A 26507-nucleotide genomic window follows, 5' to 3' on the forward strand; every position below is an offset into this window, starting at 1 on the left:
CTATGTTTACTTGAAGTTCGTATGTACATTGTGTTTCCACAACGCCTTCGGGAACATTATAGCAAGGCCAATGTTACCCAAGGTTGTAGAAAGAACAAATAGTCAATCATTTTTCCAAACAATGAAAATAGCGGTCTTTAAATGATGACGTCATCCTTATGGCGTCGTCTGCCTGACTGAGTTTGACAGGTGCGCAGTTCTCTCTCTCTCTCTCTCTCTCTCTCTCTCGAATTATTTACCACTGCCATTTATACAAATACTTTTATTCTCTCTCTCTCTCTCTCTCTCTCTCTCTCTCTCTCGAATTATTTAAAACTCCCATTTATACAAATACTATAATAACAATGTTCAACTCTCTCTCTCTCTCTCTCTCTCTCTCTCTCCTCTCTCTCTCTCATGTTTCGAAATCTCGTACCTCTGGCAGAAATGAAAGGCATTGGTAGAGGGTAGGTGAATGAAAACTACCAGCTACGAACACATCACAAAGTTTCCAAAGACATATAGAAATTATAATGCATGTGTTTATTTACTTGAAGTTTGTATGTTGATTGTGCTTTCACAACGTCCTCTGGAATTTTATAGCAATGCCAATGTTACATAAGGTGAAAGAAAGAACAAAAAGTAAGTGGAGAACAAGAAAACAGAAGCCAAAGATGTATAGAAGTTATAATGTATGCGTTTGTTTACTTGAAGTTCGTATGTACATTGTGTTTCCACAACGCCCTCGGGAACATTATAGCAAGGCCAATGTTACCTAAGGTTGTAGAAAGAACAAATAGTCAATCATTTTTCCAAACAATGAAAATAGCGGTCTTTAAATGATGACGTCATCCTTATGGCGTCGTCTGCCTGACTGAGTTTGACAGGTGCGCAGTTCTCTCTCTCTCTCTCTCTCTCTCTCTCTCTCTCTCTCGAATTATTTACCACTGCCATTTATACAAATACTTTTATTCTCTCTCTCTCTCTCTCTCTCTCTCTCTCTCGAATTATTTAAAACTCCCATTTATACAAATACTATAATAACAATGTTCAATTCTCTCTCTCTCTCTCTCTCTCTCTCTCTCTCTCTCTCATGTTTCGAAATCTCGTACCTCTGGCAGAAATGAAAGGCATTGGTAGAGGGTAGGTGAATGAAAACTACCAGCTACGAACACATCACAAAGTTTCCAAAGACATATAGAAATTATAATGCATGTGTTTATTTACTTGAAGTTTGTATGTTGATTGTGCTTTCACAACGTCCTCTGGAATTTTATAGCAATGCCAATGTTACATAAGGTGAAAGAAAGAACAAAAAGTAAGTGGAGAACAAGAAAACAGAAGCCAAAGATGTATAGAAGTTATAATGTATGCGTTTGTTTACTTGAAAGTTCGTATGTACATTGTGTTTCCACAACGCCCTCGGGAACATTATAGCAAGGCCAATGTTACCTAAGGTTGTAGAAAGAACAAATAGTCAATCATTTTTCCAAACAATGAAAATAGCGGTCTTTAAATGATGACGTCATCCTTATGGCGTCGTCTGCCTGACTGAGTTTGACAGATGCGTAGTGTCTCTCTCTCTCTCTCTCTCTCTCTCTCTCTCTCTCTCTCTCTCTCTCTCTCTCTCTCTCCTCTCTCTCTCTCTCTCTCTCATGTTTCGAAATCTCGTACCTCTGGCAGAAATGAAAGGCAATGGTAGAGGGTAGGTGAATGAAAACTACCTGCTACGAAAAAATCACAAAGTTTCCAAAGACATATAGAAATTATAATGCATGTGTTTATTTACTTGAAGTTCGTATGTTGATTGTGCTTTCACAACGTCCTCTGGAATTTCATAGCAATGCCAATGTTACATAAGGTGATAGAAAGAACAAAAAGTAAGTGGAGAACAAGAAAAAAGAACCAAGAAAGAGGGAAACATGGATAAGAGTACAATGCTGAAACCTGCTAACTAAAACACTGGCAACAATTAGAGATCGCTGGCAACTCATAACATAGGAATAGTAAACTGAGGGTTCAAATACCTCCTTTAGGGTGCATTTATGTAGGAATGAACAATAAAAGTTATCATAATAATATTATCTTGATTTCTTTTAGAAAAGAAGCGAAAGCTTGCTGCAAATCTTTGGGAGCTCATAACTCAAAAACATACTAATTCCCACTTAGGTACATTTTTCTCACTTATTTGTTGTTCGATATTAGAGAAAAAGATATCGTTGAAAAGAAGAATAAAAATTCCACAATTCTGTCAGACAAAATTTTGATTTTCGTTTTACATTTTTTTTCACGATTATTTTCCATCTAGACGAGGAAAAAAAAATAAAAATTCATTAAAAAAAAACAGAAAGGAAAATCAAAATTCTGTCTGACTGAATTGATCGGTTGTTAGAGTAGTTTTTGTGGTATAAGTTTCAACACAATTGGTATTATAGTAGTGGGGAAAAATGTACCTAAATATTTTTTTTAAATCATGATTTTTGCTCATAATTCCAAGTTTTTGATCAAATGACTTGAAATTTTTATATGATGAAGGTATTATATGTGTCTAAAACATATATAGGAAATGTGTAATTTGGATCATTAGGAAAAAAAATGGCGGACATGGCGGACGGTCCCCTTAAGCAAGCAACGGTCTTTTTCACTCAAGTGAGAATGAGCCTCTCGGATTAAAAATCTGATAAAATATGACAAAGCATTCTTTGACATAGGCAATGATGGCTTCTTAACTGAGCACCATAAGGCCTCAGATCTACCTCGTAAAGACTTAGTACGAGCTAAGTAGAACTTAAGAGCTCTAACTGGACACAGTACTCTTTCAAGTTCGTTGCCTACGATCTCTGACAGGCAAGGTATATCAAATGACTTAGGCCAAGGACGAGAAGGCAGTTCATTTTTGGCCAGGAAACCAAGCTGAAGTGAACATGTGGCTTTATCTGTGGAAAAACCGATGTTCTTACTGAAGGCATGATTCTCACTGACCCTTTTAGCTGAAGCCAAGCACACTAAGAAAAGTGTCTTGAGGGTGAGATCCTTCAGGGAGGCTGATTGTAATGGTTCAAACCTGTCTGACATCAGGAACCTTAGGACCACGTCTAAGTTCCATCCAGGAGTTGCCATACGACGTTCCTTAGAGGTCTCGAAGGACTTAAGGAGATCTTGGAGATCTTTATTATTGGAAAGATCTATGCCTCTATGTCGAAAGACCGAAGCCAACATGCTCCTGTAGCCCTTAATAGTGGGTGCTGAGAGGGAGTGAACATTTCTCAGATGTAAGAGAAAATCTGCGATTTGGGCTACAGAGGTACTGGAAGAGGACACAGATGCTGACTTGCACCAGTCTCGAAAGACTTCCCACTTCGACTGGTATACTTTGATGGTAGAAGCTCTCCTAGCTCTCGCAATCGCTCTGGCTGCCTCCTTCGAAAAGCCTCGAGCTCTTGAGAGTCTTTCGATAGTCTGAAGGCAGTCAGACGAAGCGCGGGGAGGCTTTGATGAAGATCCTTTACGTGGGGCTGTCGTAAGAGATCTACCCTTAGAGGAAGACTCCTTGGAAAGTCTACCAGCCATTGAAGTACCTCTGTGAACCACTCTCTCGCGGGCCAGAGGGGAGCAACCAACGTCAACCTTGTCCCTTCATGAGAGGCGAACTTCTGCAGTACCTTGTTGACTATCTTGAATGGTGGGAATGCATACAAGTCCAGGTGAGACCAGTCCAGTAGAAACGCGTCTATGTGGATCGCCTCTGGATCTGGGACTGGTGAGCAATAGATTGGGAGCCTTTTGGTCAACGAGGTGGCAAAGAGGTCTATGGTGGGTTGACCCCAAGTCGCCCAAAGACTCTTGCACACGTCCTTGTGGAGGGTCCATTCCGTGGGGATCACCTGACCTCTCCGACTGAGACAGTCTGCCAAGACGTTCAAGTCCCCCTGGATGAATCTTGTCAACAGGGAGATGCCTCGATTTTTGACCATATGAGGAGGTCCCTTGCGATCACGTACAGCGTGTGGAGTGAGTGCCTCCTTGCTTGGAGATGTACGCCAAAGCTGTGGTGTTGTCTGAATTGACCTCTACCACTTTGTTTCGAAGAATGCTCTCGAAATTCATCAGGCCAAGTGGACTGCTAATAGCTCCTTGCCGTTGATGTGCATGCTCTTCTGAACTGAGGTCCAAAGACCCGAGCATTCCCGACCGTCCAGAGTCGCACCCCAACCCAAATCCGACGCGTCTGAGAACAACACGTGGTTTTGGGTTCTTGACTGCTAGGACAGACCCTCTCTCAGACTGATGTTGCTGTCCCACCAGTTCAGGCATGCTTTTACTGGTTCGGAGACCGGGATTGATACAGCCTCTAAAGTCTTGCTCTTGTTCCAGTGAGAGTCTAAATGGAACTGGAGAGGGCGAAGGTGAAGTCTCCCTAGCGAGACAAACTGCTCCAGGGATGACAGAGTCCCTACGAGACTCATCCAAATCCTTACTGAACAACGTTCTCTTTTCAGCATGAGTCGGACTTTGAGCAGGGCTTGTTCTATTCGGGGTGGCAGACGGAAAGCCCGAAAAACTAGACTGCAAATCTCCATCCCCAAATATAGAATCGTCTGGGATGGAATCAGTTGGGACTTTTCTAAGTTGACCAAAAGTTCCAAATCCTTCGCCAGACCCAACGTCCAATGTAGATCCTGCAGACAGCGATGACTGGACGATGCTCTGAGAAGCCAGTCGTCCAAGTACAGGGAGGCTCGAATTCCCGATAGAAGAAGGAATTTTGCCACATTCCTCATGAGCCTCGTAAACACGAGAGGAGCAGGACTGAGGCCGAAGCACAGTGCTCGAAACTGGTACACCACATTCCTGTAAACAAACCTCAGAAACGGTTGGGAATCCGGGTGTAATGTGGAAGTACGCATCTCGCAGGTCGAGAGAGACCATCCAGTCTCCCTCTCTGACCGCTGGTAAGACGGACTTCGTGGTCTCCATCGTAAATTTTGTTTCGTAACAAAAACGTTGAGCGCACTGACGTCTAGCACTGGCCTCCAACCTCCTGTATGCTTTGGGACTAGGAAGAGACGGTTGTAAAACCCCGGTGATTGAAGGTCCGAGACTTTCACCACCGCTCCCTTCTCTAGCAACAGAGACACTTCGTGATGTAGAGCTTGTCTCTTTGACTCCTCTCGATACCTGGGAGAGAGGTCTATGGGAACTGTTACTAGAGGAGGTCTGCGTACAAAAAGGTATTTTGTACCCCTCCTTGAGCAACAGAACAGACTCTTGGTCTGCACCCCTCTTCTCCCAGGCCTGCCAGAAGTTGTTTCAGTCTGGCCCCTACCGCTGTCTGAGGACGTGGGCAGTCAGACTCTGCCACGGGAGGACTTGGCTCCTCTCTTCTTACCTCTCTTTCCCTTGGCACGAGAGCCTCCCCTGCTGGGAGCTCTGCCACGAAAGGGCGGGATAAACCTAGACGCAGGAGTCTCGATTCTGGGTCTCACCACAAAGGATGAAGAAGGAGCTCCCTTGCGAGCAGAAGAAGCCATCAGGTCATGTGTGTCCTTCTGCACAAGAGAAGCAGCAATGTCCTTAATCAGCTGTTGTGGAAACAAGGCAGCCGATAAGGGAGCAAAGAGCAGTTCCGATCTTTGACAGGGAGTAACTCCTGCTGAAAGGAAAGAGCAAAGGGTTTCTCTCTTCTTCAAGACTCCCGACGTAAAGGTGGAGGCGAGCTCATTGGAGCCATCGCGGATGGCTTTGTCCATACAGGACATAATAAGTAAGGATACATCTTGGTCAGCAGACGAGATCTTCCTACTTAATGCTCCTAAAGACCAATCTAGAAAGTTAAAAACTTCAAAGGCCCTGTATACGCCTTTAAGGAGATGGTCAAGGTCCGAGGAGGACCAACAAATTTTCGAACGTCTCATGGCCAGGCGACGGGGAGAGTCTACGAGGCTTGAGAAGTCACCCTGGGCAGAGGCAGGGACTCCCAAGCCGAGAACTTCTCCCGTGTCATACCAGACGCTCGATCTAGAAGCAAGCTTAGAAGGTGGGAAGGCAAAGGCCGTCTTCCCCAAGCTCCTCCTGGTAACCAACCAGTCGCCTAGAAGACGTAAAGCCCTCTTAGAAGAGCGAGAAAGCACTAGCTTAGTAAAGGCAGGCTTAGTAGCAGCTAAGCCTAGCGCAAACTCAGACGGAGGCGAACGAGGAGCAACAGTAACAAAATGATCTGGGAAAAGATCCTTGAAAATCATCATGATCTTCTTAAAATCCATCGAAGGTTGTACAGCCTTAGGTTCTTCTACATCAGATGAAACGTCCAAAGGATTATCATTAGGAGGAAGATCAGCAACGTCCTCATCTGAAGGACCTCGTCCGACAACTGATGAGTCTCAAGCAAGGGAGATACCTGCCTTGGTGGCAATGCTTGACAAGCAGAGTCCACACGCAAAGGAGCATCAGTAGCAGTCCAGGACGCTACGTCATGTAACTGCTTTACGGACTGACTAGCAACAACAACAGGAGCGGGGAGGACGCTCGACGTCAACTCGAGACTGCCTTGACTGCCTAGATTGAGCAGTTAAAACAACTCTTGACTGCGGTGCTTGACGCTCAACGTCAACACAAGTCAACTTAGCTGGTTGGCGAACGTCCTGAACGTCAACACGAGCATGCGGCAGCGGAGCTGAACGTCCACAAGCGGCTGAAAGTCAACACGGGACTGCATCGAGTGAGGCTCTAAGTCACGTGATTGACGTGACTTTGTAACGTCAACGTCAACAGGGCGAGCAAAGGCTCGTTTGGGCGGCTGACGGCCAGGATCTCGATCAGCGTAACGGCGAGGATCATCGTGAACCTGCTCAGCAGTATACTCCTCCATAAGAGAGGCAAGCTTACTCTGCATATCCTGCAGGACAACCCATTTAGGATCAACGGGAGTGGGGAGCGGGTCGAGACGATGGTAACGTCTGTGACTGCAAAACATTGCCTAAACTAAGACTCTCGGAGCCCGTGTTACGCTTCTGTTTAGGCGGCGAGCAGTCTTCCGATGACTGCACAGGGTCAGAGCTGTCCCAATGGCTACAACCAGGACGCTGGACCTGTCCTGAAGGGACTGACTTCCGCTTTAAGGGTCTCGAAACCTTGCTCCACGGTTTCTTACGCGAGAAGCCTTCGGATGACGAGGAGAAAACCGCCTCGCTCGTCTTATGGTAGGGGCGGTCTTGACGAGACACGCCCGAAACCATAGAGGGAACGTCTGTTCGTTGGTTAAAGCCTCTCGTCCCCATAAGTCCTACGACATTACTTCTCCCTGGTGCATGGGAGCTTGCAAGAGGTCTCGGACTAGGCGAACGACAAGCACGAACAGACGAACCCTCGGTCGCAACACTGATAACACTTTGCGCACTAATCACTTTATCCCCACGATTTTCTAAAGTGGCACTCTGACACTTTAACACTTTTACATCCACCATGAGTTGATTACGGTCCGTAGCCAAAGATTCAACTCTCTCGCCCAATGCTTGAATGGCATGCAACATATCCCGCATTGATGGTTCATGAGTGCTAGTAGCGGGTTCAGGCACAACTACTACTGGGGAAGGATTAGGTTCAGGGGCATGGGAGGAGGAAAAATGTTATTTTCATTAGTAAAATAAATTTTTGAATATACTTACCCGATAATCATGTAGCTGTCAACTCCGTTGCCCGACAGAATTCTACGGACGGGATACGTCAGCGATCGCTATACAAGAGGGGGGTGTACTCACCAGCGCCATCTGTGGCCAGGTGCTGCAGTACTTCTTGTCAACACCACCTCAATTTTTCCTCGGTCCACTGGTTCTCTATGGGGAGGAAGGGTGGGTCAATTAAATCATGATTATCGGGTAAGTATATTCAAAAATTTATTTTACTAATGAAAATAACATTTTTCAATATTAATCTTACCCGATAATCATGTAGCTGATTCACACCCAGGGGGGTGGGTGAAAACCAGTGTACATGTTAATCAAGAAGCTAAGTATCCCGTATTTCATATTATCAGTTATTCAAAATAACAATGAAATTATAAGTACCTGGTAAGGAAGTCGACTTGAACCATTACTCTGCCTTTAATAAGTTCGTCTTCCTTACTGAGCGCAGCGTTCCTCTTAGGAGGCTGAACAACTCTAAGGTGCTGAAGTATAAAGGGCTGCAACCCATACTAAAGGACCTCTACACAACCTCTAACCTAGGCGCTTCTCAAGAAAGAATTGACCACCCGCCAAATCAACTAGGATGCGGAAGGCTTCTTAGCCTACCGTAACAACCCAAAAACAACAATAAAAGCATTCAAGAGAAAGGTTAAAAAAGGTTATGGGATTAAGGGAATGTAGTGGCTGAGCCCTCACCTACTACTGCACTCGCTGCTACGAATGGTCCCAGGGTGTAGCAGTTCTCGTAAAGAGACTGGACATCTTTGAGATAGAATGATGCAAACACTGACTTGCTCCTCCAATAGGTTGCATCCATAATACTCTGCAGAGAACGGTTCTGTTTGAAGGCCATCGAAGTAGCCACAGCTCTCACTTCGTGTGTCCTTACCTTCAGCAAAGCAAGGTCTTCATCCTTCATGTGAGAATGAGCTTCTCTAATCAGAAGCCTTATGTAATACGAAACTGCGTTCTTGGACATAGGCATCGAAGGTTTCTTAATGGCACACCATAAGGCCTCTGATTGTCCTCGTATAGGTTTTGACCTTTTAAGATAGTACTTTAGAGCTCTGACAGGGCAAAGAACTCTCTCTAGCTCGTTACCCACCATGTTGGAAAGGCTAGGAATTTCGAACGATCTAGGCCAAGGACGTGAAGGAAGTTCATTTTTTGCCAAAAACCCGAGCTGTAAGGAACATGTAGCTGTTTCGGATGTGAATCCTATGTTCCTGCTGAAGGCGTGAACCTCACTAACTCTTTTGGCTGTTGCAAGGCAGACGAGGAAAAGAGTTTTGAGAGTAAGGTCTTTGAAAGAGGCTGACTGGAGAGGTTCAAATCTAGGAGACATAAGGAACCTTAAGACTACGTCTAGATTCCAGCCTGGAGTGGACAAGGGACGTTCTTTAGAGGTCTCAAAAGACTTAAGGATGTCCTGTAGATCTTTGTTGGAGGAAAGATCCAAGCCTCTGTGGCGGAAAACTGTTGCCAACATACTTCTGTACCCTTTGATCGTAGGAGCCGAAAGAGATCTAACATTCCTAAGATGCAACAGGAAGTCAGCAACTTGGGTTACAGAGGTACTGGTAGAGGAAACTGCATTGGCTCTGCACCAGCTTCGGAAGACTTCCCACTTGGATTGATAGACTCTGCGAGTGGATATCCTCCTTGCTCTGGCAATCGCTCTGGCTGCCTCCTTCGAAAAGCCTCTAGCTCTAGAGAGTCTTTCGATAGTCTGAAGGCAGTCAGACGAAGAGCGTGGAGGCTTGGGTGTACCTTCTTTACGTGAGGTTGACGTAGAAGGTCCACTCTTAGAGGGAGAGTCCTGGGAACGTCGACCAGCCATTGCAGTACCTCTGTGAACCATTCTCTTGCAGGCCAAAGGGGAGCAACCAACGTCAGCCGTGTCCCTTCGTGAGACACGAACTTCTGAATAACTCTGTTGATGATCTTGAACGGCGGGAATGCATATAGATCGAGGTGGGACCAATCCAGCAGAAAAGCATCCACGTGAACTGCTGCCGGGTCTGGGATTGGGGAACAGTACAATGGGAGCCTCTTGGTCATCGAGGTAGCGAACAGATCTATCGTTGGCTGACCCCACAAGGCCCAAAGCCTGTTGCACACGTTCTTGTGAAGGGTCCATTCTGTGGGGATGACTTGACCCTTCCTGCTGAGGCGATCTGCCGAGACATTCATATTGCCTTGAATGAATCTCGTTACCAGCGTGAGGTTTCGACTTCTTGACCAAATGAGGAGGTCCCTTGCTATCTCGTACAGCTTCCTCGAATGAGTCCCTCCCTGCTTGGAGATGTACGCCAAGGCTGTGGTGTTGTCGGAGTTCACCTCCACCACCTTGTTTAGCAGGAGGGACTTGAAGTTCATTAAGGCCAGATGTACTGCCAACAACTCCTTGCAATTGATGTGAAGCGTTTCCTGTTCCTTGTTCCATGTTCCCGAGCATTCCTGTCCGTCCAAGGTCGCGCCCCAGCCCGAGTCTGATGCGTCCGAATAGAGATGAAGATTGGGGGTCTGAACAGCTAACGAGAGACCCTCCTTGAGAAGGATGTTGCTCTTCCACCACATGAGAGTAGTCTTCATCTCTTTGGTAACAGGAATAGAGACCGCTTCGAGCGTCATATTCTTGTCCCAGTGAGCTGCTAGATGGTATTGAAGGGGGCGGAGGTGGAGTCTCCCTAACTCGGTGAACAGGGCTAACGATGACAGGGTCCCTGTTAGACTCATCCACTGTCTCACCGAGCATCTGTTCCTCTTCAGCATGCTCAGGATGCACTCTAGGGCTTGGTTGATTCTTGGGGCCGACGGAAAAGCCCGAAAAGCTTGACTCCGAATCTCCATTCCCAGGTAAACGATGGTTTGGGAAGGAATAAGCTGGGACTTCTCTAAGTTGACCAAAAGACCCAGTTCCTTGGTCAAGTCCAAAGTCCATCTGAGACTCTCCAGACAGCGACGACTTGTGGGGGCTCTTAAAAGCCAGTCGTCTAAATAAAGGGAGGCTCTGATGTCCGCCAAGTGGAGGAATTTAGCAATATTCCTCATCAGTCGCGTAAACACCAGAGGTGCCGTGCTTAGGCCAAAACACAGGGCTTGGAATTGGTACACAACCTTTCCAAAAACGAATCTCAGAAAAGGTTGGGAGTCTGGATGAATGGGGACGTGAAAGTAGGCGTCTTTCAGATCCAACGAGACCATCCAGTCCTCCTGCCTGACCGCTGCTAGGACCGACTTCGTCGTCTCCATAGTGAACGTCTGCTTGGTGACATAAGCATTGAGCGCACTGACGTCCAGCACCGGTCTCCAACCTCCTGTTATCTTGGCCACCAGGAAGAGACGGTTGTAAAAGCCCGGGGATTGATGATCCCGGACTATCACCACTGCCTCCTTCTGTAACAGGAGTGACACCTCTTGATGTAACGCTAGCCTCTTGTCCTTTTCCTTGTAGTTGGGAGAGAGGTTGATGGGAGAAGTGGTCAGAGGGGGATTGCGGCAGAATGGGATCCTGTAACCCTCCCTTAGCCACTTGACAGACTGGGCGTCTGCACCTCTTCTTTCCCAAGCTTGCCAGAAGGTCTTGAGTCTGGCTCCTACAGCTGTCTGGAGAGGAGGAGAGTCAATGTTTGCTTTTCGAAGACTTGGTACCTTTCTTGGACCTGCCCCTGTGACCGTCTGGGCGGGTACTTCTTCGGCTGGGGGCTCTGCCACGAAAGGGCGGAATAAATCTGGTAGCAGGAGTATCAGCCACTGGGGTGCGGTAAGTTCTTGGTACTGAAGGTGCAACCTTAGCCTTCCGTGCTGAAGAGGCCACGAGGTCATGCGTATCCTTCTGTATAAGAGCCGCAGACATTTCCTTGATAAGATCCTCAGGAAACAGGAACTTAGAAAGAGGAGCAAAAAGTAACTGTGACCTTTGGCAAGAGGTGATACCCGTGGAAAGGAAGGAGCAAAGTTGTTCCCTTTTCTTGAGGACTCCCGATACAAACATAGAGGCAAGTTCGCCGGAACCATCGCGAATTGCTTTGTCCATACAGGACATGATCAGCATGGCCGAGTCTTTGTCAGAAGGGGCAGTCTTCTTGCTCAAGGCCCCCAGGCACCAGTCGAGGAAATTAAAAATTTCAAAGGCGCGAAAGACTCACTTTAAGAAGTGGTCCAGGTCAGAAAAGGTCCAGCAGACCTTAGAGCGTCTCATAGCCGACCTTCGTGGAGAGTCAACCAAACTTGAGAAGTCAGCCTGGGCAGAGGCAGGGACCCCCAAGCCTGGTTCCTCTCCCGTGGCATACCAGACGCCCGCCTTAGAAGCCAGCTTAGGAGGCGGAAACACAAAAGACGTCCTTCCCAGTTGCTGCTTGGACTGCAACCAATCCCCTAACATTCTCAAAGCTCTCTTTGATGATCTAGCGAAGACAAGCTTAGTGTAGGCAGACTTAATAGGTTGCATGCCTAGAGAGAACTCGGATGGAGGAGAACGAGGGGTAGCAGAAACAAAGTGTTCAGGGTATAACTCTCTGAACAGAGTAAGGACCTTGCGAAAGTCAATGGAGGGTGGCAATGACTTGGGTTCCTCCACATCAGATGAAGGATCATCCAGGTGTGCAGCTTCATCCTCAGAAACCTCATCACCTGAGTGTTGAGAAGCGAGAGGTAACGATAAAGCAGTATGCTGAATGGCTGAATCCTGAAGAACGGGTGCATGCGCACTAGCAGATTCATCCTCAAGACTCTGCTGAGAGGATGAGGGCTGGTAATGACAAAGTCCTGAGGCTGGGATGAAGGAGGTTCTGCGGGGGTCTGAGGAGCAAGCGTGGTGATAAGCGAATGCTGTAAAGCATGAGGCTCATGCTGCATAGTCTGCGGTTCAAGTTGAATGGGAAGCGGCTCAAGCTGTGAAGAATGTGGTTGCTGCATGCGTTGAGGTGGCTGCCTCATAGCATGAGGTTCCTGCCTCAAGAGTTGAGCTTGCCTCAAGGATTGAGGTGGCTGCGTAGAGAGAGGCTCTTGTCTCACGAGTTGAGGTTCTTGCCTCAAGAGTTGAGGTGCTTGCCTCGAGAGTTGAGGTTCTCGCCTCGAGGAAAGTGGAGGTGGCTGCCACAAGAGTTGAGGTTGCTGCCTCAAGGATGGTGGAGGTTGTCGCACCGCAAGAGGTTGCTGCCTCGAGGATGGTTGCAACGCATGAGGCTCCTGCCTCAAGGGTAGAGGAGGTTGCTGCAAAGCATAAGGCTCCTGCCTCAAGTGTTGAGGAGGTTGCCGCGTGGTAAGAGGCTCCTGCCTCAAGGAAAGTGGAGGTTGCTGCACAGCGCTGGTATCTGGCAACTCCCAATGCGGCAGCTCACGCATGGAGGTAGCTTGAGGAACCTCAACATCATACGTCTGGCAGGCTGGACTGCGCAGAGGTGGAGGAGCGCTCGCAGGAGGAGGTGTGATAACCTTCTCTACCTGAAACTCCTGCATCAATACCGCAAGCTGCGACTGCATAGTCTGCAGCATAGCCAACTTAGGATCAACAGAAGTTGAGGTCTGTTGAGGCATGGCTTTAACAGAAGTTGAGGTCTGTTGAGGCATCGCTTTACCTCTCTTAGGAGGCGTGCAGCCATCAGATGACTGCGGCGAGTCCGAACTAGCCCAGTGGCTACACCTGGGCTGTTGGACTCGTGCGGTCTGGACCTTACGCTTAAGAGGCCTTGAGACCTGGGTCCAGCGTTTCCTCCCGGAAACTTCTTCTGCAGACGAGTAAATTAAGGGCTCAATCGTCTGAGAGTGGAAGTGACGATCTCTATAAGATACGCCCGCAACCACTGAGGATACTACTGTGCGCCGATCAAGGCCTGCCGAACCCTTTTGCCCTTCGACATTGCTTCTCCCCTGGGCTTGGGAGCTTGCAAGAGGTCCCGGACTGGGAGGACGACTGGCACGCACAGAAGTATCCTCATGCGCAACACTGACACTGACACTAGGCACAGCACTGGCACTACCACTTCCCACTGCACTTTTCACTTTAAGTTCCTTGACATCTGCCAAAAGAAACTTGTGGTCACTCACTACCGACTCCACCTTATCACCTAAAGCCTGAATAGCACGTAAAACATCTGACATATCAGGCTGAGCACTAATAATAGGTTCGGGGGTAGCCACTACAGGGGAAGGAAAAGGTTGAGGATCATGGGGGGAGGAATAAACCAAAGAGCGAGAAGAACTCCTCCTAACTCTCTCCCTCTCTAACTTAGTCGTATACTTGAGGAATTCGATAAAATCGAATTCCGAAAGCCCGGCACATTCCTCACATCGATCTTCCAACTGACAGGATTTTCCCCTACAGTCGGAACAAACGGTGTGAGGATCAACCGCGGCCTTCGGAAGACGCCTATTACAAGTCCTAACACTACATCGTCTTTGTCTAGGAGCTTGAGAATGGTCGGACATCTTGAATCAGAGAACAGTCAAGGGGGGTTTCCAAATTAAAGCAAAGATCGTTATACCATTAATCAAAATCAATCCAAAAGCTATCTAATCTAAGGGAAAAGCTTCCTGTATAGCGAAAGCTGAAATCTCAGAGCAATACTTCACCAAAACCGTGAACAAAGACTCCAAAATCATAAGCGTATCCATGTAGGTCTTGCCGGAAGCACGACAGAGGAAAAATTGAGGTGGTGTTGACAAGAAGTACTGCAGTACCTGGCCACAGATGGCGCTGGTGAGTACACCCCCCTCTTGTATAGCGATCGCTGGCGTATCCCGTCCGTAGAATTCTGTCGGGCAACGGAGTTGACAGCTACATGATTATCGGGTAAGATTAATATTGAAAATTCTAATGATCTAGAGGAACTTCTCCTCACCCTATCTCTCTCTAGCTTACGAGAATACTTATCAAACTCTAGCCAGTCGAATTCTGAAAGTACCACGCACTCATCACACCGATCTCCTAATTGACAGGTTTTACCCCAGCAATTAGAACACACGGTATGTGGGTCGAGAGAGGCCTTTGGAAGACGTTTGTTACAATCCCTAGCATTACATTTACGAAATTTAGGAATTGGAGAAGGGTCAGCCATTTTGAAAAGTCAAAGAAAATCCAAAAACAATCCAAAGTCATCAACAATAAAATCTATCCAAAAAAGAGTTCAAGAGTTTTAATTGAAGATAAAAACACCTGCACTGCGAAAGCTCAAAACCAAAAAGAAGTACTTCACCAAGAATGACGAAAAAATCCAGGTCAACAGCGAGTAATGGAATCAACTTGTTGACAAGACCGACAGAGAAGAACTGGAGCTGTTTACATGTATATGCGGTATCTGGCCGATAGTTGGCGCTGGTGGGCACACCCGCAACCTTCATAGCGATCGCTCGCGAGTTTTTGTGTTTTTTCTGTTGAGCCGTCCGAGACGTCAGCTATTATATATTCACCAGCTAAGTTTAATATTTAAAAATCATGAATAACAAAGTCATTGAACTTAGAGTTATAAAACAAAGATTGATTGCAAAGTCTTCAAGCAAACAAGTGCCTTCGGTTGGCCCGAGTAAATATCATACTTAAGGAAAATTTATTTACCACCATAAAACATGAAGTTATATTATAATATTCAACGGATATTGTTCTTGAATTTCTGGTGCTGAAGCCTGTGCTATTTTACTTTTCTTCTTAGAATTTTGACTGTAATAATCATCATATTTAACTTTAATTCTATTCTTCAACAAATGAAGCCCTACTGATACCCATAAATTTAAAGCTGAAACCGCTACAGTATGAGGATATTAAGGGAAAAATATCACTGCAGTTTTTGCTTTCCTTCTGAGTTTTGACTATACTTTTACTCCAATCTAAGTTTCATGGTACGGGAAATATTTGATCCAAGGAAAATATAGAAAACATTAACAAGATCAACTTACCTGCACAAAATTTTGATTGCCATATGAAGGGTAAGTCATCGTATACAAAGGTGCATTCTGAGGTGAAGGGGAGCCTACGATTTGATGCTTCAAAGAGAAAAAAAAAAAAGGCATTAAAAAGAAACTTACGACCATCTGCTATAACACATATAGGCTACAGGTATGATATTAAATAACATTCTAGGTAAAAAAACATGTAGCAATTGCTGTTCAGTAACACTGCAGCCATACTTTCAGCATCACTGACAATGTCCAATATTGTGCTACTGATTGAAAACATAAAGCTACTAACAATTATTTAACTAAAGTTCTGATATAGACCTCCTTCAGACTTCTGTTAAGATACTGATGTTACCTTAAAGGAAAAATAACAATCTGCATGACACACAGAGAAAAATATTTTTTACCTGTTTACTTGCACACATAATCTACATAAATATAAATGTATGATTGTATATACACATAGTAGGAATAGAAATAATTTTCAGACAGAGTAAATAATTGTACAAGAATAAAAGGCAAAAAAAAAATATGATGTAATAAGACTTGTGCCTTTGCATCCACGAGAACACTGAATGAGGGTTGCTGTGCAAAAAAAAAGAAAAAAGAAAAAAATATACATCTAAAGTAACCAATAATAGACACATCTCTAACTTTTACCTGAGAAGCTGATGGTGGCGGAGTGGGCATAAAAGATAAGTTAGGATCCGGTTGATAGTAAGGCAATTTTGTTGAAACATCTTCGGAATACTGCAAACACTGTGGATGAATTGTAGATTCCAACTCCGCTGAATTTGAAGGGATATGATTAGACTGAACTTCATATGTGTCACTTTTAACACAGGACGCTGCACATTCTTTCCCTTCAACCTACAAAAAAGGTAATTTTCTTATATGTGACAAATAACTTACCTTTAAAATTAAAATTAATTCAGATGTAAAAAGAGCAAGTGATCCTGAACTTCAAAATAAACTAACCACAAAGAAAGATTCAAATAAAGGACAGGATTTGGTTACCCTGTATTATATTGTAGTCACAAGATCAATCTTGGTCATGGTGTTCTATGAGACATAGGTAGTAGGTTGGCACCAGCCACCTGTTGAGATACTACCGCTAGAGTTATTAGGTCCTTTGACTTGTCAGACAGTGCTACATTAGAGCCCTTTCTCTGGTTAATGCTCATTTCATCTTTGCCGACGCATACACAGAATAGTCTGGCCTATTCGTTAGGCATTCTCCTCTTTATTCATACAATCGACAACACTGAAATTACCAAACAATTCTTCTTCTCTCTAGAGGTTAACTACAGCACTATAACTTCAGTCGCTACTTTCCTCTTAGCAAGGGTAAAAGAGACTCTTTAGCTATAGTAAGCAGCTTTTATAGGAGGACATCCCAAAATCAAAACATTGTTCTCTTGTCTTGGGTAGTGACATAGCCTCTGTACCATGGTCTTCCACTGTCTTGGGTTAGACATCTCTTGCTTGAGTGTATAATCGGGCACACTATTCTATTTTGTTTCTCTTTCTTGTTATTTTCAAGATATAGTTTATATATGAAAGATGACAAATTCGAAGATAATTTGTATTTTTCCTAACCATACAAACCTTAGCTATTTACAAAGGGTTATTACTTTTAGCGTAGCTGAAATGGCGAGCCATTAGAATTTAACGAGGGTGTATTACCCCCGCGCTAGTTAGCGGGGGGGTAGGGGAGTGGTAGCTAGCTACCCCTCCTCCCCCTCACACACAGGTGAATACTCACTTTCACTTAGAGGTAGGACTTGTCTTGGGGGACAGGGCTGGCGGGCAAATATGTGTAAATAGCTAAGGTTTGTATGGTTAGGAAAAATACAAATTATCTTCGAATTTGTCATTTGTTCCGTAACCGAAATACAAACCACGCTATTTACAAAGGGTGACTTATCCCTTAGGAAGGGTGGAAAGTCCCCAGCCATACTGGCTTTGGCTTTACCCGGGGACTCAGAATCCGAGTGAGTCGCACTCGAGAAAAGGAGTCCCTGCACCTCACAAGTTCCTTGCACCGCAAGGAACCATGTGGCCTACGTAAGCTTGTGTGTGAAGGAAGAAGTGTGACCCGTCTTAGGCAGTTGACCTGGAGTTCCAGAAGGAACTCTGGGTTAGGACGTTCCCAATACCACCTCGTCAGGGTATGGGGGACGCGACAGTATTGACTCAATACTCGGAACACAAGGAAGCATGGTTTACCTGCAGAGGTTCGAGGTCAGCTATGCAGAGACCAGGATGCTGCTTCCCCGTAGAGGGGATGATGAAGAAAGAAGTAAGGGCCAGACATACTTCTTTCGTTCATGCAGACTAAAACCTGATAACAATGCCCTCAACCTTCTGCTACCTGTCCAAAAAGGAGCCTGAGGTTAGACCAGCTGTTGTGTAGCCACCACAGAGCGATAGAAAACGTATCGAGACTCCTGTGGGTCACGCCCTGCAGGAAGCGGGCTGCGAAGGTCATCAGACGCTTCCAGACTCCAGCTTGTAGCACCTGCGTCACAGAGTAGTATTACTCGAAGGCGAGGGACGTTGCGATGTATCCAACATCGTGCTGTAGGGCGACGTGACGGGGGAGGGTCTGAAGACAGGTCGAGATGAATGTCCTTGAGTCCGGGCTGAAGAGGTATACTGGTGACTCTCCCCCCATGTCCTCCTTGTGTTCCCAAATCGGCTGCAACTGAGGCCAAACTGCAGCTGTTCCCAGCGCTAACCTCTCGATTCCTGTACTGGCAAGAAAGAGAAGGTCTTGGGACATCAGACACAGAATGGAGACTCAAAATCTTGAATGAATCGGACCGAAGGGTCGGGACCCTCAGATTCTGAGTCTAGCCAACAACTCAGGAGCGAGCCTGAATGTTGCCTTCCCCTCTTCCTTAGAAAGGAGGGGAGTAGTAAGAGACCAAGAAGATTGCTTACACACTGGCCGTGGCCAGAGTGAGCAGAAGACCCAAGGCGGAATACAATCCGAGGCCTGTCGTAAAAGGGTCTTGAGAAGATCTCTTAAAGGACTAAAAGTCCGAGCCATGCTCCAAGTTGGAGGTCTTCCTCCGACTAGGGCAGGGACGATCGTAGCTTCGCATGAGCGAGGATAGATCCAGCGGGCAGGAAAAAGTTATTCCTTTAAGCCTGAAGGTCAGGGAAAGGCTGAGCGACAGGCTTCATTGCCAAGAGCGGAAAGGAGTTTCCTCCCGCCGAAAGGCAATAAGACCGTTATTGCTGGAGAAGAGGCCTCACGGGAAGAGGTATATCTCCCACGGCACCAACCACCTTAGACTCTTCACTTTGCCTGGGAGACCCCTGTGGATGACTATCGCAGATGACGCGACCTCCGTACCGCGACTGTAGCGGGTTGTCTCTTCTAGAGGAGGAAGCGTAGTGTCTCCAGGCATGAAGCCGAAGCGACGCCCCGGTTCGGGAGAGATGTCGCAGTGTGGTTGCTTGAGTAGTCTGCGCCGTGGGAGAAGCTCTCCCGGGAGTTCCGTCAGGGGAAGCAGAGGGTCCAGAAACCGTTCTGCGCATAGTCCCAGTGGAGCTCTCCCATTGAAAGGTTGACAGACAACCTGGTTTTGTTGAGACCCATTGTCCGCAGACAAAAAGGAGGGAAGACGCAGGCGTCGAAGTTGTCCCACCATCACCGGAATGCATCTTGCCAGAGTCTCGGGGTCTGAGACTGGGGGGAAAACTAGCGGAAGCTTGAGGTTCCAAGCTGTCGCGATCAGGTCCCCCAGACTAGCACTTGCTGGTTACCCAAGGTCAAAGACCCCTAGGTACACTCTCTCTATGAGGCTCTGCTCGAATAGTCTGAGAGAAACATTCCCCTGCCTGGAATGAGAGAGCCGATGGTGGAATTGAGAGAATCTCAATCATCCCGGTATCTCTACTGCAAGATGTGAAGGTGTGAAAATGCGTCCCCTGCTGGTTAGCATGAAGTCGACACGCAACGGGGCGACTTGGCAGGAGCGGTAGGATCTGAAGAGGGGCCAGACTAAGGCCCTTAAGCCTGCCTGAATGATGGAGAGGTATCCTTCAGGTCTTGACCATAGGCCTGGACCGGAACATGCCCCCCCCCCCTTTCCTTTGACGAGTCCGAGAACCGCATCAAGAATGTGGGGAAAGGACGAGAATATCCACTACCATCAAGAGGCTCCATAGGTCAACACCCATTGCAGGTTTAATAGTTCCGCTGGTCCCATAGGGCCAGGGAGTCCGGTTAAACATTGCCTGAAGCCACCGGAACTTGGATCGCCCCACATGGAACTTATCCTGAGGCGACCGTTCGGACTATAAACGGGTCAATGAGGAAAGAAGAACTAGGAAACGTTCCAAGGTAGGGCTGAAAACTCTGCTTGACTGAGAACAGGTACTGCGACTCTCCTCAGTCTTGCCACAGTCAACCGAAAGGAAGGCTCGGAGGATGTGGAAACAGAATCTGGCGTCCCCAGGTGGTCACCCATCCAAGTACCGACGTTGCTTAACCTCGCTGGACGGACGAGAAGCGGGGTTTCCAACGTGGTAAGGCGGTTGACTCAATATCATGGCCAGATACTCCAGATGTTGAGGCAGAGGAAGAGAAGGCTCCAAGCAAAATACCATGAGCCCACACTCATGGTCAGCATTCGGAAGCTTTTCCCGGCGCTGAAGAAGGTCGAAACCCGAGCCTACCGGAGTTGACCAGCCCTCCAAACAGCAGAGGAGGCGGAAGTCTGCACCTGAGCGGCCAAGAGGAAGGCAGGGAGAGTTCTCTGGGGAAACAAACCTGCTATGCCACGGCGGGATAGCCACACTGCATCATAAGCAGGAATACTTGCAGTTTTAGGCTGAATTCGACGAGCACCCTGGAAGATGGATGGAATGGAAACTGAAAGTACCCGTCCTTCCGATCCAGGGTTAAAGGAGTCCTGTCGCCTCGTTACCAGTCTGATCGATTCTGCTGGTCTACGCTGGCCGAAGTTTGTTCGACAAACTTGATCAGGGCTGAGAGGTCGACTATGGACATCCCCTCTCAGATCCTTCCTTACAAGAAAGGATCGACTGAGGGGGCCGGGGGTGAAGCCGTCGATGATCCTAAGGAAGACCTTCGCCTAAGGTATGGATCATTCTGCCCAACCGGGCAACTCTGCTGATGCTATGGCATAGAGGTTCAGAGACACTGAATTCGCTGACAGAGACGGCAGGCGCGATATCCTTGGCTACTCACAGAGATTGTGCGGGAATGGGCATCGGGAAGCTGTCATTCGGATGAGTAACCTTAAGCATCCTCCCAGCGAAAAAACCTGCAATCCTAGAGTTCGTGAACTCCTTTTAGGACTATGCCCCCCCCCGGGGGAGTCTCCCGTGCCATCTGTTCCTGACAGGAGGAAACTGCAATTGGACACCTTGTCCCAGTTGTCGTAGCCGATAACTTAGGCCGACGTGGTTGAAAGAAAAGGGAGCTGGAGCCCTGCAGAGTCTGGAAGAAAGCGCCTTGGAGGAGTGAAACCGGAAGTCGATTTACTCCGCACAGCAGATGTTTAAGTCTCTGTCCTTGGGCAAAGACAAAACTCTTCTCAAGGATGGAAGGGTGTCTGAGGTCGTTGACCTCCACAGATGAGACACCCGAAGGAAGCCTTCAGTCAGTGCGTCCAGATGGTACAACATCGAGCTTGTCCGCAAGTAGATACTTAACGACGAAAGGCCAAGGTGCCTGAGCTCGAGAGGAGGAAAGTACCCTTGATCTTCCTGTAGCTTCCTTGAACCAAACCTCGGGCCGTAACCGAGGAGGGAAAGAACCTGGTAAGCTCCCAGAGGAAGAGGTAAGCAGTCACCCCTTGTCCGATGGAGAAATCTTCAACGGAAAGCCCCCCCCCGCCAAAAATCCTTCCAGGGCGGGAGAAGGAGAGAGTACTCGTGCAGGAGAGGGGACCCTCGAGACCGACCTCTTGGGAACCAACTTCGCCCTGGGGGAAGTCACCACGAAGTCCACTCCTCTCTTTCTCTTCAGCGTAGGAGAGACAGCCGCTGGTTTGTTACCCTGGCCGGTGAGTGCTGGTTTCATAACCCTCATTAACGCCCGTGCCAGCGGATCAAACCATGTCTGCTGCTCCAAGGACACAGAGTCCGAAATCCTCGCTAAGGTGAAAGGGATCGGGCGATCCTTTGGAGAGGACACGACGGTTCCTGCCTGAAAAGAAGGTGGGAAGAATGCTGTACTGACCTGTCTTCGTCCTGCACTACCAACCTGTGCTTGGATGGAGGTGATCCCGAGTGCCGCCTAGGAGCACGCGTCCCTGCTGCTACCACCGGCTGTGGAATTCGCCGCGAACTATGGTCGCGCGAGGGCGAACGGTCGCGCAAAGGCGAATGGTCGCGCGGGCGCACAGGCGAGTGGTCGCGCGGGCGCGCAGGCGAGCGGTCGCGAGGGCGCGCAGGCGAGCGATCGCGCGGGCGAGCGATCGCGCAGGCGAGCGATCGCGCGGGCGCGCAGGCGAGCGATCGCGCGGGCGCGCAGGCGAGCGATCGCGCGGGCGCGCAGGCGAGCGATCGCGCGGGCGCGCAGGCGAATGGGCGTGACGGCGAGGGATCGTGCTGCCGCGTAGGTGAAGAAGATCGCTGGCGGTAAGCGATGGCGAGCAGCATGTGTAGGTGAATGATCGCGTGATAGGGTGCGATGGTGATCAGCATCCGCAAGAGGGCGAGCGTTCAGGGTTGTGCGATGAGGAGCAGCATGCGTAAGCGGGCAATCGTGCAGGGTTGTGCGATGGCGAGCAGCATGCGCAGGTGAATGATCGCGTAAAAGGGTGCGATGGTGATCAGCATCTGCAGGAGGGCGATCGTTCAGGGTGGTGCGATGAGGAGCAGCATGCGTAAGCGGGCAATCGTTCAGGGTTGTGCGATGGCGAGCAGCATGCGCAGGTGAATGATCGCGTGAAAGGGTGCGATGGTGATCAGCATCCGCAAGAGGGCGATCGTTCAGGGTTGTGCGATGAGGAGCAGCATGCGTAAGCGGGCAATCGTTCAGGGTTGTGCGATGGCGAGCAGCATGCGCAGGTGAATGATCGCGTGAAAGGGTGCGATGGTGATCAGCATCTGCAGGAGGGCGATCGTTCAGGGTGGTGCGATGAGGAGCAGCATGCGTAAGCGGGCAATCGTTCAGGGTTGTGCGATGGCGAGCAGCATGCGCAGGTAAATGAGGGTCGCGCGATGGCGGTCAGCATCCGCAGTTGAGGGTCGCGCGATGGCGATCAGCATCCGCAGTTGAGGGTCGCGCGATGGCGATCAGCATCCGCAGTTGAGGGTCGCGCGATGGCGATCAGCATCCGCAGTTGAGGGTCGCGCGATGGCGATCAGCATCCGCAGTTGAGGGTCGCGCGATGGCGATCAGCATCTGCAGTTGAGGGTCGCGCGATGGCGATCAGCATCCGCAGTTGAGCTAGTAGCTGGCGAACCATGTTCCTTCAGAAGTGTTGGAGAACGTTGGCGTGCCAGCTGTAACACACGTGGGCGATCCGGAGATCGCTGGCGAGCTGATGATCGCTGACGAGCTGACGATCGCTGGCGAGCAGATGATCGCTGACGAGCTGATGATCGCTGACGAGCTGATGATCGCTGACGAGCAGAAGGCTACGCGTGGAAGCCTGCGCAAAGAAGAAGAGTCCTTAACCCCGACCTGAACCGAAGTTCTAGATCGCGAGGGCGAACGTGGGCGCACAGGGCACGTAACAGGAACCGCAGGGAAGATCATCTTGAAAGCGCTGACGAACAGGAGAGCGCTGACGAACAGAAGGGCGCGCAGGGAAACCCTGACACGCAAGGGAAGAACCCCCGTGGGGGCAACCCTTTGCCCCGAAGGGATCGTTGTCCGCCGGGAGACTGATGTCCGTCGGAATACCGCTGTCCGTCGGGAAGACCGTTGTCCGTCGGGAAGACCGTTGCCCGTCGGAAGACGAGATTAGACTGCTGTCCATCTGCACCAAGACGGAAGATCGAGAAAAAGAAGTTGTAGGCTGCAAACGGAGATTCAAAAAAGGCGCCTCAAGCACCCTTATAGGGAGATGAGAGGCCCTTACGACGAGGCGGACGGAGGGCCTTACGGCGAGGGAGGCCAACAGCAACAGAAGAAACCTCCGAAGAGGAGTCTCTATGAGTGTACTCTCTCGCGAACGAAAGAGAAACACTTCGTGGAAGAGACTGGTCAGCCAGTGACCTAAAAGGGGCAATCCTCCGAAGAGGAGCTCCTGCAGTTGCCCAGCCCCTTGAGCGAAACTGCAGGTGCGACCGCTCAGCACCAAGAGCATAGTCGCACGAAAAAAAGGCAAGAGAAGAACCCCCCAAAAGAGGAAAAGCTCAAGCCTGGACAGGAAAAAACTTCCCTCGGAAGGAAAGTTATCCGCCCAAGGAGGCAAGCCTCCTGACTGTTCTAAAATGAACTGGAGAGCTGTCCGTCGACACGGGAGTACTACCAGTAGAAGGAGACACGCCCCTGACGACAATACAAGGGGGGAGGCAGCAACAGCCGAATCCCCAGGACTCAACCAGACAGCTCACACCGTTGCTATATTACAGAAACGAACTAGATCGGTAACTGTAAAAAAAAAAAAAAAAAAAAAAACAAATAATATTAGTACACATTCATTCCCCCGGGAAGGCTCCGAAGAGGAATCCCGAGGAAAAGGAACAAGAATTACACAACAGGCACGTGCCCTCACAACCACTTACACTCGCGGAAGGAGAGCTGTAACCAAAACAGAATTATAACAATTATAATTATGTAACTATGTAATTATGTAATTTAAAAATGAATGAACACTAAAGAAAAAAACGAAAACCCCGAAAGGAATCGTTCTACAAGCTGAAAAATTAACAACTACAATTAGATTCATAAACTAATTGAGACAAAATGTACGGCGTAGCAACCCCACCCACACGGGAAGGAAGCTACAAGGGCGTAGTAAAACATAGTAAAAGGGTGAACGACCTCAAGAGAGAGAGAGAGAGAAAGACCGAAGTCAAACTCGATCGCAACCCATAAAATTAGGCCGTGGTGGCCTAACTGCCGAGGCCTCCACGTAGATATCGTACACTACACACACACATCTGAAAAGGAAACTTACTTATTTCTATACTCAAATATATATACAAACATGAAAACATGTTTACATATATATTGAGTAAAAGAAAAGTAAGCGATTAAGTAAAGACAAAACAGACAATGGCTGCCAAGCGAGGACCAAGACAGAGACGTCTGTCACAGTCCGAGCCAAAAGTGAAAGTGAGTATTCACCTGTGTGTGAGGGGGAGGAGGGGTAGCTAGCTACCACTCCCCTACCCCCCCGCTAACTAGCGCGGGGGTAATACACCCTCGTTAAATTCTAATGGCTCGCCATTTCAGCTACGCTAAAAGTAATAACCCTTTGTAAATAGCGTGGTTTGTATTTCGGTTACGGAACAAATTTATTTTAATATTATTGTTCTTAAAATTCTCTTCTAGTTTTTCCTTATTCCCTTTCCTCACTGGGCTATTTTCCCTGTTGGAGCCCTTGGGCTTATAGCATCCAGCTTTCCCAATTAGGATTGTAGCTTAGGAAATAATGATAAAAAATAAAAATAATTATAATAATTATAATAATAATAATAATAATAATAATGATAACAGTGACTTGGTAAAAAGACTGAAGTGCAGAAAGAGCTCCGTGACCATTGATAGTTTAGATCCAGTGCAGTTGGTAAATCATACTCGAAAAAAAAGAGAGAATATGATCGTTGCACACCAAATGATGCCATCCAAAGCCCAAATGAGCAACTTCAAAGTAGAATGAACCTTCCCAGAAAACTGGGTGATATCAACTAAAACAAAAATCAGAGTAGCCAAGACTGGGAGCAACAAATATAAATGGGGACTCTCACGCACAGTAAGTGCTCATGTGGCCATCCAATGCAAACAATGGATCATATCCTACATGATTGTCAACAAGGACTCGTCCGTACAGATCAAAACCAACTGGATGCTAACAAAGCTGCCACACAATGGATCCAGTACAAACATAAGATATGATGATGATGATGATGGTGTGCTAAAGCTCTCGAAAGTAACATTAGCGTGTGATGCAAAAATTGGCTAAATGAACAAAACAACACAAGCCGCTTGATCCCCCATCATCTTGGTAGGGGTGGTAGGCGTGGTTACCCATTGTAAGCCCTATTACTAATAAGGAAAGCAACTAAAGATTTTCATTGATAACTGATATCTATACTGTACATATGATAGCTGTTCTGCAATATTTATACCTTTTATTTAAGCATTATAGCCCATTAGGGCAGAATATATTGTGCTGTTAGAGATCTTGGAAAATATTAAAAGGGTATTCTAGCAATAAAGATTTTTTTTATTAAAAACTATTTGAAACATGAAATACAGATGTTCTCCTATCCAAAAATTACAATAGCCCCGAATTTCCAAAATTCTAATCAGAGGTCGCGAGTCGCACAGCCTTACAGAATAATTCAAAAGGAAAACTTTTAGCCAAAAGAAATTACAGTATACTATTTCCCATGCCAGCCAAATAATGATACGAGTTGTAAAGATTGCTGATTTCATCGAGAAGAGTAATAAAATATCCTGAATACCATCTCAGCATATAAGGGATAACCAGCTGTTTAGAGGCACTTACTTTAGTGAGAGGAGGTATATCAGGATTCAGATTACCATCTTGATCTTCTGCCTCGAAAATTACAGGCGTCTAAAAAAGCGGCTAGAAATGTGGGAGTGTAAAAGTTATACAAGGGTCTAAAGTACAATAAAGAATTGAAGGTTCTACCAGAGGATCTCGAACATAGGAGGATGGAGAGGCCATGTTCCATCAGAATCCTTAATGGATGTTGCATTAGAACTGATAGGGTAAAATATTACCCTAAATCAAAAACTTATCGGTTCCTGAGATTCCA

General features: G+C 47.4%; 1 protein-coding gene across 5 annotated transcripts in view; it reads right to left on the reverse strand.

Moving 5' to 3' along the window:
* LOC137640148 (UDP-N-acetylglucosamine transferase subunit ALG13-like) overlaps nt 1–26507 on the reverse strand; it is a 210799-nt gene that overhangs the window by 38978 nt on the left and 145314 nt on the right. For all 5 annotated transcript variants that reach the window (XM_068372647.1, XM_068372645.1, XM_068372646.1 and 2 more), the window contains 2 exons: nt 16218–16427; nt 15558–15644 (listed from right to left, as the gene is read on the reverse strand). In XM_068372647.1, coding sequence (XP_068228748.1) covers nt 15558–15644; nt 16218–16427 — 297 coding nt within the window. The remainder of the gene's footprint in view (nt 1–15557; nt 15645–16217; nt 16428–26507) is intronic.

The sequence above is a fragment of the Palaemon carinicauda genome, chromosome 4, assembly GCF_036898095.1.
Source record: "Palaemon carinicauda isolate YSFRI2023 chromosome 4, ASM3689809v2, whole genome shotgun sequence".
Taxonomy (NCBI): domain Eukaryota; kingdom Metazoa; phylum Arthropoda; class Malacostraca; order Decapoda; family Palaemonidae; genus Palaemon; species Palaemon carinicauda.